Raw genomic sequence first — 14,818 nt, forward strand, 5'->3', positions numbered from 1 at the left:
AGTGGCTTGCATTACTAATTCATTGTGATTTTTCTTTTATTTATTTATTTATTTTCCCAGAAGGGTCATGAGTTGGAATAGGCACCGTGCTGTCCTGCTGACTCAACTCAGTCTATCTGAACTGATTTTCTTGCATTCTTCTCGTACATTTTGAGACAGGTTTTGAACAATTTCCTACTCTTCTTTTGGGTTTGTTCCATCCCTTACGGGAGAAAAATGTGTTTGAGAAAGGAAGACAGCATAGCTGGCCTGTTTTGCATTATCGAATGTTGGGGGATGAGTCATCGAAGGTGATCCAAGATCCCAGTTTTGGGACTGTGACTGGCTGAAGAGATGTATGCTGATTAGGTGTTCCATTGCCTTGAGCATACCTTTCATTTTTACTAGTGTTTTGTTTCACTTACAGCTTTGAAGAAGTTTGTTGTTGATTAAACGTCAGTATCTCAATCCCAGTACCTTGGTTCTTTGTTCTTTTCTCTCTGTGTCCCAGCAATATGAAACTCTATCAAAAGAAGCTGCTATGAAGCTTTGTCTTTCCACTTTCCCCTCCTGCCTGGGTGGCCTGTGGGGTTCCTGCTCATGCCTCCGTTTGATCTTGGTTACTGGTGAGACACGGAGCTCACCTCCCACACACACCTGTAATGAGACCATGGCTGCATCAGCTTCTTGTTTTCCTTTCTTTTCAATAATTCACTAGGTTTGAATGCTTAGAGCTCTCTGAATTTTTCAAAAGCATGACCATGCCAGGGATATTTTTCTGTAGGGCTTCATCTTTTTTCTTCTTCCGTCCTCCTTGTCCTGCTCAGACAGTTGATGATTTCAGTGTACTATGATGAGGAACATGAAGGAGACATCAAAAACACTGATACAAGGACCATGTCCTGACTTGGGACCACTGACTGCACTATGATGTGTGTATTTCAGAAGCGAATTTCAGAATATGTGCCATTCAGCGAAATTCCTAAATACCTCGATACCACAGGTAGTTCATGTTCAGGCAGACTGTTTATAGTGTTGCACTTAACCTTAGCAGGAGATTTTCTTATGAGCATCAATAGTAGAAAATGCTAACTTTATCCTCTCAAACCACTAATGAGCCACTGCTTCTCCATTCTGTCCTTCTGTAATTAAGCAGAGATGATGACAGAGCTTTAGCAAATGAGAACAGTGTTAGCAATGAGATAAAGGAGAAATTCCCATATGAGGGCTAAATTGTCACAGACCTTACTGTGACTTGGAGAAGCCAGTCCTAGCTTTGTACTGTCATGTTTGTCTGTTACTAGCAAGCGCTGACAGTTTTTCTTTCTTTCTCTTTCTCTTTAGTTGTTTATTTGAAATATTGACATATTCATCTTGAAAAATTCTTAATTTGAAATATGTTGTGCAGGTCAAACTCTGTTTTGCTCTGCACTGTAAACGATTTGGAGATTATTTACACATTTCTGTACGGTATCCCCAAGGCTCTTATAAATAACTTTTTAGCTTATAATGACTTGTTGATAGTCAGCCTTTTGGGAAGGAAAGCGTTGACGTGAAACACAGGATATTTGAGGAGCTTATTTATCAGAATTCAGCACCTAATTAAATGACTGTTGCCATGGAAGAGGTTCCTGGTGATGTGATTGTATGGGTATTTTTTATGTCTGTTTCATTTTGTTTTAAATGTATTTTTGAGCTGAGCAGTAATATACTAGTGTATGAAACCTATCAAATGGATTGTTGACTGGCTAATACCTTAGCACTAAGGAATGCGGGGTTAATAATTTTAGCTCAAGTATGTCCAAACTTCGTGATCCTAGAAGCTTTATAGAGCTGAATATCTTTACACAATATACACGGTCCATTTGACATAGTTCTGAAGGACAGAGGAAATCTGAAGCAATTCCTAGGCAAGAGAGAGTTTTCAGCTCCCCAGCAGTTTTTGCACATCTTTGTGGGAAAAGGCTGGACAAGGCATGTAACTGAGTCCCAATGATCCATCTATTGCCTTGGTTCGTATGTGAACGACTTGCTTTTTCACCCCATATTCCTTTTCCAACTCTCCTGAGTATTCAACCTCTTAATCTGAGATCTGATTTTGTAGATTTCCAATGCAGATATAGTGAGATGAAATCAAGGATAATTAGGCATTTTGAAATGTTTGGAAACAAGATTCCTGTTTCCAGGGAATTATCCAGGAAGAAGGGGAAACTGAAAGCTGATAATTAGTTCTTTGTAGTTTGCTCATTAGTAATTATGCAGTAATAATGGAAGATGTGTTGATATGGACTCTGGTTTGAAAAGCTGAGGAAAATTTCTACAGAGCCATGAAGCTTTCAGAGATTTTGGGTTTTATGGGAGTTCAGATCTTGTTCTCTAAAAACTTCTATGATCATAGGAGAGGTTAGATGTATGTTCTTGGTTAATTGTTTGACTTTTTTTTTTGTTTGTTTTAACTTCTGTTTAGGCCTTGCAAAGCCTATGGGATTAGTTGAAGGTCCAGGAGGCTTGGGCCAGGGGGGAATGGCTGCTACCCTGAGAGATGATAGCCATGAATCGGAGACTAAATATGAAGAATATGGTTACAATGCCCAACTCAGTGACAGGATATCTCTCGACAGGTCCATCCCTGACTACAGACCAAAAAAGTAAGTTGAATTCCACATTATTATGAGAGCAAGTAATTGTTTTTCTTTGGACTCTTGACGGCAGTTTATTTCTCCACATCCCTTCCCGGTTAGTCTGCCAACATTTAGTCATACGTATACCCTTGAGTTTAGTGAAAATTAAAACGACCAACTGCCATCTCAAGCATGAAGTGTTGTGTCAAAAACAACAGCAAGTCAACTGCCTCTTCTTTAATTGCACTTGATGTTCTTAGAAGTGTTTAGTCAGGATCTATAATACGCTGAAATGCAGACTAAGTGTAATCCACAAGGGTCCTGTGATTGCAGTAAGATATTTTTGTTTCTGCAATGTCTGTACATTTTTATTCTAATACTACAATCTTCAATATGTCTGTTATGTCTGATGATGGAATTATATGTTTAATATATATACTGATTTATTATATTTTGTATGAAATGCCCTTCTAATCTTCTATATTTATGGAGTTAAGCATCTCTCAGATGTGACATCCTCTCTGTCAGCCTATGAATGACAGTCAGTAATGTCTTAATGCCGAGATAATCAGTGGCAATGCCTAGTTACTCTCAGGAGACAGAATTGAAAAGAATACTTAATTAATTTCTAATAATAATCTTCTGTTTTAAAAAACCCACTGGGGCTCCTAGGCAGAGCTGAAAGTTAAATAAAAAGTATCTTATTAAGTGGAGAGAAAAGTTTAGCCAAGCAAAACAGCTGTGCTCTGTGAGTAGATTGCAATTGAATTAGGATTTTACGCAGTTCAAGCTGCCAAAAACAAAATCCAGCAAAACAAAACTTCAGCTTAACCACAAATTTCATTAGCTGTGTTACATATTAATCTCATCTCAGAAGTATTGACTCAGCAGTTGTTTTCTCAGATACTTGCTGTACAAAAGAAAACCTAGATCAAAGAGGTGGCAAAGAGAAGAAAAAAAAAAAGATGCTGCTTTGATGTCACATTTGGTCAATGTATCGTAAAAATCTATCGTGAAATTATCCTGGAAAAAAGGTAGACTGCAGTCATCATGCAAATGTTTGAGTTGTACGTCCAATTCTGGTTCAAAGTCCCTTAAAATCAGTATGAATTTTTTCAAGTGAACGTCAATGAGGTTTGACCAGGCCTGTTGTTAGCTGCTGGGTCAGGTGGATAATAAATGAGAATGACCTACCTGGAAATATAAAAGCGAAGGCTGCAAAGTTTGAATCTAGCTTAACAGCACTTAGAAGCATGGGAGCATTCACAGCGTAGTGATATTTCACTTTAGATCATGCTCTTCTGTAGTTGAAAGTGTTTATGATTCTTTCAGATAAAGTTTTTGACATGCTCATTTTAGTAATCTCATAAGGCAGTGCTGCATGAATAACTGTCTGAGTTATAAAGAACTGCCTTCCTTGGGCTGTTCTGACATTCTTTAGATGATTCTAGTTAGATCCAAATGCTGGAATAGAGTCTAGAGACTTCTACATACTTGTGGGCTGCAAGAAAACCCTTGAGATTTTAATTCCTATGAAAAATGAGCTTGGGAAAGCTAGAAGCTCTTATATGAAGCTGTGATTTTATTATTATTTTTTGCTAGTTTGTTTGTTTTTCTCTCTGACACCTTCAAATGTGCAGATAGTCAAATACAGGGTCTGTAATGTTGAACTCAGTTTTCCCTCCCTTCTTGTGCCACATATTGGCATGCCAGAGTAATCAGCCTCTTCTTATCCACCATGCTGTGTGATGCTTACTTCCAGGTGTGCACCACAGCCACAGGGCAAAGCTGAGCGTGACTTTGTTTGGGTTGGGAAATAGCTATGGGAAAACCAATGTGTCCATCTTTAAATGCAGCTCTTCTCAGTCTGCTTGTGATTTACACTTAAGTCGTTCCCAGTATTTTCCATCTTTTAAAAGGAAGGACTTTTTAAGTTGAGAAGCAGGGTAGAATTGATGGCCAAGATGACACACAAAGTCCATGGCAAGTGTCTGAAGAAAACCAGAATAAAATATATACGTATATATTCATCCGGATTTCATAAATACATCTTTTGGTTCATTTTATCTTAGAACTCTTAGTTTATCTTTGACATTTTTTTTCCAGTATTTTTTTCTGGTAGAATAAGCATTTTCTCCCATCCTCTAGCATATATTCAGTAAATATTCGGAAGTATGATTGGTTTTCAGGAGGTATTTTCATCCCCACTCAGCAAATTAAAAGTACATTACACTGCAGAGGTGCCCAGTCAGACAGCGTGACCGTGAAGGTTCCTAAATTGGAGTCACCGCCACGTCCTTACACTGCAGTAAAATCTGCAAGCCTGGGTGGGTAATGCTGTGCCCAGAATGCTTTTCCCATACAACAACACTGTGTTCTACCTTCCTATCTGCTGCCAGCTCAAATATAACTGCACTCAGAATGCTTTTCTTTAAGACAGGAATCTGTAAGTCGGAACAGGAGTCAACAGCAGCTTTTGTGCATGTTGTGTTTGTGTGCCAAACTGAAGCAATGACAGTAAATAGCTTGCTTGCGATTAAATTCACACAATAATTACAAAATGATAGTTTGATCCTAACGTGGTGTAATAAATATCTCCGCTTTTTCTTCTCTGATATTGCACCTCCCACAGCTTGAATGCTTGCCCTGTCTCTCTGCAGAAAGCAGACAACCCTGGGGAAAACAGTTCAAAAACATACTGTGATTTGATATTTCAAGCTGTTTAGTTTCAAGAGACATGTAATATAGAGAAGTTGCAATTTGGCTTTATAAAACAATGCAAACCCTCTCCAACAGTTTGCGAGCTCATTCAATGTGACCTTGAACAGTATTTTCATTCCACGTTGGATTTCACCTGAATAGAATGTGCTGGTATCAAAGTTGTGCTAATTTTTTAGAAGGTTTTTAAATTCACATGTAACTTTTTGCCTTGAAGCAAGAGTGCTGTGCAGCTGAGCTCAGGAAAGATGCACAGAGCAAGCACAGGAATGAAAGGTGTTTGAGTTCAATGTGGAGCAGAATACTCAGGATTTCTTATGGGTGATGAATGGGTATTTACACACGTTCAGCCAATAACCCTAGAATTGGGCTGACCTGAGATTTTTCACTTTGTTCAGATACCTTTCTGGCCTGTTAAAATACATGAAAATAACTGTAGAATAGTGGTCCAGTTTCTACTGACTGTTACTATGTAAATTCCAGAGTAAATTTTATAGAAGTACTTATGAAATCTACACCAATGACAAAAGACTTTTGCATGATTATTTTTGTTACAAGGGAATTCTTAGTGCTCGCGATGGGATTATTTTCATCCTCTGTCATACAGACACACATATGAAGGAATAGGCTATTTTCCCTTGGCAATACATGGCTAAGCTAGGGCTTGCTCTGTGATTCTCCGGGTTATTTAATGGTCAAATGTTATTGGATTCGATTCCATTTATGTTTTTGATACTAGATATGAGGGTTGTGATGGCATGAACCTTGAGTACTGAGCAGAGAGGATTCCTGTATTGGCTATTTCCCTACCATATATGCACAGGAAAAGCACATGTATCTGTATCAGCTGACTGTACCGATGTGAGCAGATGTAGAACAGCCTGGAATCCTATCCATGGACATTCTATGAAACCTGCTAGGCTGTGTGCATGTCCTTCTTACTACGCTGTCAAAGGGTGATTGTTCGACTGAATGGCCAAAAATAAGTCTGGAGCATCACAGCCAAGATTTAGACAGAGATCTCGCGCTTCAGATCACAAGTGCCCAGAGTCAACCACCTAAATCCCTGCTAAGTTGTTTGACTTCAAGTGACCTAATTTGTTAGGGCTGCTGAGAGGGAAAAGAGCAGGTTTGGCTGGAGTGTGCTGGATTGCTCCAGCAGGTCCCACAGCAGCCAGAGCCATCCTCCTGCCCTGTCTGGGGATAACAGCCTTCACGGCTGCCAGCTGCAGCGCAAAATACAGGTCTGTGCTCCTGTAACAAAAGATCACACTTAAACCTTCCCAACCATGCATAAAGATAGAGGTGCTGCAGCCCTATATATAGCAGTAGATTTTTGATGTTATCAAAGATTGAGAATACAGTCAGAATCCTGGGGAATTTCTTTCGAAGACAGGGAAAAGGCCCTCAAACCTTCAAACACAGTTTATTTTGCAGTGTGGCATCCCGGTAAATTGGGAAGTGTCAGCTAACCTCATGCTTCCGATGTAAGCATCATCTCTCAAGATAACATCAATTCCTGTGTTCTTTTTGATATAGAAGGGTGAGTTGCAAGAGGTTGAATGAAACAGGTTGAACACCTGTAAATCTGGCCTTTTCTAACTTTCTAACATTTGACTTTACAATTCAAATAACTTTGGGGTTTCTCGGCATGCCGAACACATCCACACATATGCACACATGCACTTGTCAAAACTGCTTGCTGTGATGCATTACACATACTTTTGAGAGAAGTTAATGTGATCCTGGAGCTTCTATAAGGGCTGAGCTGGCTTTGACAAGAAATTGTCGCTTCTTGGTGGAGATCTTTAATTTAACTGATCTTTTCTGTGCAACTTCATGCCAAGAGCGTTGTGGCAGCTCAGTGATAACAATAATACTAATATATGGATTCAGCCTGCTGGCTTTATCAGCCAAAGAAAATGTTTCTTTGTGTTATGGTCATGGATGTTTGTACTGAGAAAATTCAGCCCTAAAGAACAAACTTATTAATGCTGAGGCAACTCAAGTCTTTAGCCATAAAAAGCAGAGGAATCTAGGTCTCGAGGAAATTACTTTCATTTATTCAGTCCTTGTATAGAGGCAGGCATTTCGTGGCTCGCTATAGAGTTTCACAATAGCAAAAGAATTGCATCTCTGGGGCTCTGAAGTGTAATTAATGGTTCACTCCACACTATAACTAAGGAAAAGCTTTTTTAATTACCTATCAGAAAGGATTCGGGAATTGATCAAATAGTGCTATCAAGGGGCAGACTTGGTAAATAGACATCTGATTTGTTCATTCAAGGGTTTAATAACCATAGCTCATCCGAGGCCAGCAGCTAGAAACCAGCCTTTCTAGAGGAGATGGTGCTCCAGTGTTGAGCTCAAGGCTTTGGAGGATGCAGGAAGCTCCCCTGTAATTTTGGCCCTTCCTGCAGGCTGCAGAGCTCTGCAGGCTCACTCTGACCTTTGAAGCATCCCCGAGGCAAAAGATGCATGCATTATCCAGCTCTGTGTCACCAGGGCAGGAGCAGCAGCCTGGTGCCGCAGCCCTGCTGGGGGCCGATGGAGCAGGCAGCTCCTCGCCGTCAGAGCCGAGCGTGGGGCAGCGAGGCAGATGGTGTTCAGAGAGCATCAGCGTCTGGATCGGTGCGCTGGGGAGGGTTGGACCTGATGCTGTTGGATTTTCTCCACCCCTGCAGCTTTCTCTGCCTCACGACCCAGTTTTCAAATCCTCCGGGGACACCGCGTGTTCTTCGCACCGCTCAGGGTAATGATGGGAGAATCTCCATGTTACCTTTAGGATTCCTCCCAGGTTAACCGGAGCGCGCTGTAACAGTCCCCTTTGCAGGAAGCATTTAAATTGGAACGGATCCAAGGCTGTTCAAGAGCCAGAACTTCTGATTAGCAACTAAAAAAAACCAACCAATATATCTTCTGTATCAGACTGCATTTCTTCTGTAAAATGATTGTTTTTAAAAAAATATTTGGACCAACTAAACATTTAGATCCCCGTGAAAAATTTAGCTTAAATATAATGACTTTTCTGTCAACAGCCTCTACCAGTATTTTCAGATTAATATCAGGTTGAAGTGAAGTGAAACAGTAGTTGGAATTAAGCAGCTCCTCTTTCAGCTTAGTGTTTCACAATCGTGGTGCAGGTACAAGCATATTTTAATTTCAATGAGACTTACTTTTAATAGGAAACTTTTCAACCTTTTTTTTCCCCATTCTTAATAAATAAAATAAAAGCAGTTAAAAATAGGAAAAAAAAATTACAAAGCTATTTTTGACCATTCTGATTGCAAATATGAAGCAGAGAGAAGGAAAACTGGAGACAGAAAATGGACTGGTTAGAATCACCTCTGGGCAAGAGATTGGGATTGTTTATTGGAGGGAAATTGTGTAAGAGATGAAACTAACTGAAGTGTTCTAATTAGATCCCAAACCAATGTACAGATGTGGATTTTGAACAGACCAGAGGGAGCAGGTGTGTGTGCATACTTTGGGACTTTCTATAGAGCTTGGCCAGCTCTGCCCAGTTATGCAGACTGGGATTTCCTCAGGCTGCGTTTCCCTGCCAAGAGCACAGGAGCCTTTATGCCCATGGAGATGTGGCTGCTCTGAGCTGTCTTTCCTCCTTGCCTGGGAGCAGAAGGGACTGGTGCACATTGAGCAACTCCCTGTGCTGCTGCTTCTGAGAAGAGCTGGGCTCTGACCACCTCACAGCACTTAGCACTCTGATTCTGACTCAGCTTATTTGGGATATCAGTTGACAATCTAAATTTGCTCATACTGCTGCCTCTGGGTAGCAGTGCTGTGAGTTATTTGTGTACCCCTGTGTAGGCCAAAAGCTTATAGCTGCAATTTGAGATGTGTTTCTTATTTGGCTGTGAAGGACTGAGACTGGAACTATGCAAGCCCACAAAGGAAGGGAAATCCCCTCCTTTGGCTGGGAAAGGAAACTCCCTGTGGATCACAGGTACTGTGGCTAGATCCTGCATTTGTACTCTACCTACATAGATCTCACCGAGACCTGTAGACATTATTTGATCCTAGTTATGAAGGTACTGTAAGTCTTCTCCCAAGCTCTGCTGGAGTGAGACTGTAACAATATGTTAATTGGAATCTGAACTTAAAATTTTGGCTCCAACATCTCAGGTTACCATTAGGTCTTTGGTTATTTAATTAGTTACACAGTGTTAAATTTTTCCAATGGGAAGACTGTCTGATTAACACTATGATGACGTTTTCCAATAATAAAAACAAATTATTGAGAAACTTTCCAACCACTTGAGGCCAGCTGGTCATCAGGAAGGTTCTCAGAGGGCTTTTGCTTGATCAACAACAGGAGGACTTGGCCGTGAGCCGGGACCATGAGACTGCCCAGGTTGCAGTCCAGTAATACTCTGCTTTCTACTCTCTGTGTATAGAGATAGGTCACTCCACAAAGTCTGGGTAGACAGTACCAGAGTTTTCTACAGGGTAGGGCTCCTATCCCACACCTTTTTCTGATATTCAGTAGAAATTTTCTCAGTTTTTTCCCATTTAGATACAATTTCCCATTAAGTAGCAACTTTAATTATACCACCAAGTATGTAACATAGACCTTGATTATTAACACTGGTCCACTGGATAATGAAAGGAGAACCAGCAAGTCTAAATTAAACAGAATTATAAAAATTAACAACCTTTCCCAAAAACTCATCTTACATTCAAATGCAGTAATTTTCCTCTTGTTACATTTTTGCAGTGTCTTTCTGTATATTAATTGGTGAAGACGAGTTCTGCTTGACTGTCAGCACTAATAAATGTAGATTTAGTGGAGGCTGAATTTGATTAACTAGGGAGCATGAACAATAACTGATTGCAATGTTGTGTTTAAATGCAGTAAGACTGGAAGCCATTCCCTGCAATTTGTCTGCACCAGAAAGTACGCTTGAATGCATGAATAACTTACCTAAGGTGGGTTGCATAACACTGACTACCAATTAGACAAATAATTTAAAGTGGTCAACTAGGCTGCCTTTATATTCAGTGGAGGAGAAGAAGATGTGGAAACATTGCTTTAGATGTGTAGTATGGAAACCTGGGACAGCCAGTTTAAATGGGATTCCAAGTGAATCCAATAAAAAATGTTAAGAACTCCAAGGCATACAGAAACGAGGGAATTTCTGGATTAGTAACACGTGTTGAAAAACGGTCTTCAACAGAGTTGCAAAGTTGGACAAGCTTGCCAGCACTGGCAAGCTGGATAAGCTCCCTGTCCAATGCAAGGCTGGAAGCAGCATGGTTTTCAGCTGGGAGGAATGGAAAGGATGAGCAAAAATCTGCTTTTCATCCTCAGGTTTTCTTACAGATCATAAAACTAAATGTGTCTCATGTGACCTTCACCTTTACAGGTGCCTTAAACACTGTTGCCACTTTAAAAAATTTTTATTTTAGAGTCTAGTAATTTTCTGAACTTGAGAGTTGCAATATTTTCTTAGCAGGAATATTTCCCCCTTGAGAAGAGCAATTGTGGGGTGCTGTCTTCAAACTGTGTGTGTTGTTCTCTTGCAGATAAGTATGTGTCTGTAATGCAGAGGCACAACTGAGGTCAGCAATGACTTGCAGCTAACTGTCTGCAAATGTGCACTAGCATCTTAACGTTTCTTCCATGTACCTCCCCTGGGCCTGTGTCTGATGGTTGCCCACTATCAGTTCCAGGGAGAAAAGGATATTCCTGTAAATTTCTGAACTGTCATGTTATGTTACACTCCACGGTATTACATTACAGAATAAAAAGAGGTAACGGAACAAGTCAGGCAATGAATTCAGAGTGGTATTTCTTTTCCTTTTATGTCATCTTACATGTATCTCTATTACACTATGGCTGATATCCTTACAGCTTTGAAGGAGTTCTAATGTTTTAGATGATGTTCTTTTCTTGCTTAAAATGTGCATGCAGATTTGGTTCAACTGACGATGTGAGGTACGGGTACATATTATCTCCAGCTGCCTTCATGACGTAATTTTAAAAATAATCTGGTTTTGGTACTCATTGGAGTTGGGTCTGTTTCATAGTATAAGAAAGTCAAGGTTTCAGGTCAAATAACTTAAAGGTTTTTTAGTTGTTGTTTGTGTCTTTGCAGCAAAAATATGAACAGGCCAAGATGTTGGACAATTTACTCTTTCGTCTGAAATAAAACTGAGTTGTGGACTCCAAGTTGATGCCATGTTTCATTTTAATAGTGTCACTTCTTGCTTGTTTTGTCCGTGTCTCTTGCTTTGAGTGAATTTAGTGCTAATAAAAATGAGAGACTCTTAAAGCTCGCCTTTGCCAGAGGTACTGGACTGTTGCGGGCTGCAAATGTGAGCTCCCTGTCTTGGGCAGCTTGATCTAGATGCCTTCCAAGGTTTTGTTTCTCCGAAACAGCACCTGCCACTTAAAAGCTGTTTGATAGTTTTATGATGTTGAAGTATGGGGCCTCTATTTTCCACTTCTCTAGCTTTCTGAAAAAAATCTTGGCTTCTGTTGTATTGCCTCTAAACCTCCTGCTGTAGTCTCAGATACAAACCGTTGCCAAACCAGGTCACCTTGCCGGGTGCAGCTCCAGGGGAGGTCCCAGAACAGTTGCTTCCCATTCAGTCTGTGCCCTATTTTCCCTTGATTAACCAACTGGCTATCATGGTAAGAAATGACTATTCAGATGAATGTGTGCAATTTTGATCTGTATCCTTTTGGCTTCAAGAAATCCTGCAGCAGTTCAAAGTCCCCACCTGGCCACTTCTCTTGAAACATGGAGCAAGCCCTGAGGAGCTTCATGCTTCTTCTGTAAAGCCAGAGCCAGGCTGGTCTTGGCTGTCTTTTTCTTGTCTGCCTAGAAACACACAGGTGACCCTTGTGGAGTAGGCAGCTCACAGTGTGCGTTCCTAAGGCTCAGAAAATGCACTTTCTGTGTGTAAGAGAAGGAGATCAGTGTGTGAAATGTGGTGTAAAATCAGATTCCTGAGTTCTGTGGTTCTTGACAATTCTGCGCGTTGGGAGGAATAGCCTTGTGTGCGCTGGGGAAATTCAACTGAGAAATTTTCCTTTTGCACACAAAGCTTGTAATGGAACTTTAACGAGCTGAAGTGCTGTAAAGGCAGGGTCACTAGGGAAAAGCACGGCGTGCTCTCTCTTTCTAGTATATCATTTTTTTCATTCAGTGCACAAGTATATGCTCTGTCTTAGAAAAATGAGTGCCTACGTCTGTAGTTAATGAGTATTTGAGGCAAAGTTCTCCTTTGCCAAGGAACTTGCTGTGGGCTGCAGATTCTAAAGCTAAGAATCCTCTGTTTGCTCTTCTGACAATCTGTGGTATGTATATTGGCACGTACATGAAAATAGTGTTTGGAATATGATCCCAATCAGTGTTTCTTATCTCCCCTTCTTTGAAAGAAAGCTGGGAGGTCCTAGCTCACCAAAAGATTTAACAGTAGTGACAGGAGGGGAGGCAACATCTTTTCAGTTTTCTGCAGAGGATTTTAGTATCGTTGATGTATCACAAAGGGATCTCTTAAGCAATGACAAGAAGCCATTCAGTGCTGAACAGCAGGGCTGGCTACCTAGACAGACACATCTCTCCTTGTATGTCTGGATTAAACGGAGAAAATGAGAGCAGTTGCCATGCAGACGTCAAATGAAATCCAAACTCTCTTGGTCTTAGCAGTGCACCCACAAGGCATGAAGCAACTTGAAATTACAGGAAATTTCATCTCTAATTTTGTCTTGCTTATGCAGAAAGCTCCCTAGAAACAGAACCCCGTGCAGTTGCATTTTACCTGTGTGAGCTGCCTTCAGATTGTCAACTAGTCCCTTAATTAGTTTATTTGCTTTGCTCCAAGGGATGAGTATATTATTTATTCTACACTTCCAGACTTCTGTTAGTCTGCATTTATGTGTTTTGTCTTCAAAATGACCTAGCCACTGGGGTAGTATGAAGCAGACCTTCCTGGCAGCAATGGCAGTTCAGACTTGAGTGATGGTAAAATAATTGTAATAGCAGCAACAATAATTAAAACAGCGCACTAAAATACCCTTGGGTGCTGTTGCTAAGTTGGACTGTACCCCTAAAATTCCAAAGAAAAGGAGTAACTTTTGGTTATCTCTATCCACAAAGTGAACAGCTGTCTCCTTCAGCATCTAGAGTTAGCTTTCATCCCCTCCGTGGATGTTCCGTTCAGGCACAGTTCTCACAGAGGGTCATGGTGCAGTTCACATTAAACTCGAGATAAAAATGACATTGAAGCTTTGCTCCTGTATTGTCTACACTGGCTGGAAATAAATACATGTCCTACAGCTAGTTCAGTGGCTTATTGCCTTGGTGTTATTAACCTAAGTGTACCCAAGTGGTGAGGAATATGTATTCTGTTTGCTCATAGAGGAGCCCTCAGCTCTTTGCCTGACAGATCTGGGAATCTCTGGGAACAAGGGGGGGGGAGGTTTCTCTGTGAAATGGTTTGAGCAAATAGGCTGGCTGAAATAGGTTGAATGTGTCTGTCTGTAGATGGGGGATGAAGAAGGGCATGGTTGTGAACACAGCTTCAGTCTGCTGGGCAGACAGGTAATGGGAGTCATCTGCTCCTCCTGTGCAGAGCACTTAGTTCTACTTTTCGTTCTGGTGGCGAATTAATTTCACTCTTCAAACACTGAGGATGTGACTTCAAAACAACACAGAATAACAAGGGAAATTGCTTCTAAGCAGGCGGATTTGGGCAGGAGCAGTGCATGAATGCTAAAATGCTGAAACGGGAGTTACGAAAAGCCAAGCACTTGTACCTGGCCTGGTCAAATATTCAAAGTCACACCCAAGTTCATTGCCTGGTCTAGGACAGGTGCCTGATTTCTGTCAGCCAAAGTGAAGAGAAAGCACACACTGAACTGCTTTTCTTCTGAATTGGGGTAAGAGCTCATAAAATTAAAAGTTCCCTATATGTTAAACTGTTTTGCTGTTATGAAGCGTATACCCTAGATATCAGTTTCATGCTAGACAGCAAACGTCATTGGATTTTTTTTTTAATGTTTTTATTTCTAAATGTAACAAAAATGGAATCAAATGCAAATTTTCTGAAGTGCTTGAAATGATTAGAGGGTAAGAAACTCTTCTTAACATTTAACTTCTGAAGGCATGAAATAGTTGAATACTGTGCTGCTCACCTCTAGCTAGCCTTTAATTTAAACAAAAGCAATAAAAGTGCGATTAGGCTCCAGTCCAATGAAACACTTAAATATGTTCCTAGTTATAAGTGTATGAGTAACCCAGTGAAGATGAGGCATGCTTAACTGCTTTGTTTGAATGGGATATTTTGCAAAGTCGTTATAATAATCGAAGAACAATCCTGCAGTGTCACTGAGAAAGATGTAAAGAGGAGTAAAGTCCCATCAGCACTTCAGTATCCAGCTGCTGTGAGGTTTTCACAAAGCTGCTTGCCCCGTGATTTAATCTGCGGGGTCCTGCTCCCGAGTCCATTGAGCTCTCCACATGTGCTCCATC

The 14,818-nt window shown here is 40.7% G+C and overlaps 1 protein-coding gene across 5 annotated transcripts in view; it reads left to right on the top strand.

The window, feature by feature from the left end:
- GALNT9 (polypeptide N-acetylgalactosaminyltransferase 9) overlaps window positions 1-14,818 on the top strand; it is a 375,903-nt gene that overhangs the window by 271,360 nt on the left and 89,725 nt on the right. For all 5 annotated transcript variants that reach the window (XM_021412958.1, XM_021412960.1, XM_021412961.1 and 2 more), the window contains one exon: window positions 2,447-2,627. In XM_021412958.1, coding sequence (XP_021268633.1) covers window positions 2,447-2,627 — 181 coding nt within the window. The remainder of the gene's footprint in view (window positions 1-2,446; window positions 2,628-14,818) is intronic.

Source organism: Numida meleagris, chromosome 14, assembly GCF_002078875.1.
Source record: "Numida meleagris isolate 19003 breed g44 Domestic line chromosome 14, NumMel1.0, whole genome shotgun sequence".
Lineage (NCBI taxonomy): Eukaryota > Metazoa > Chordata > Aves > Galliformes > Numididae > Numida > Numida meleagris.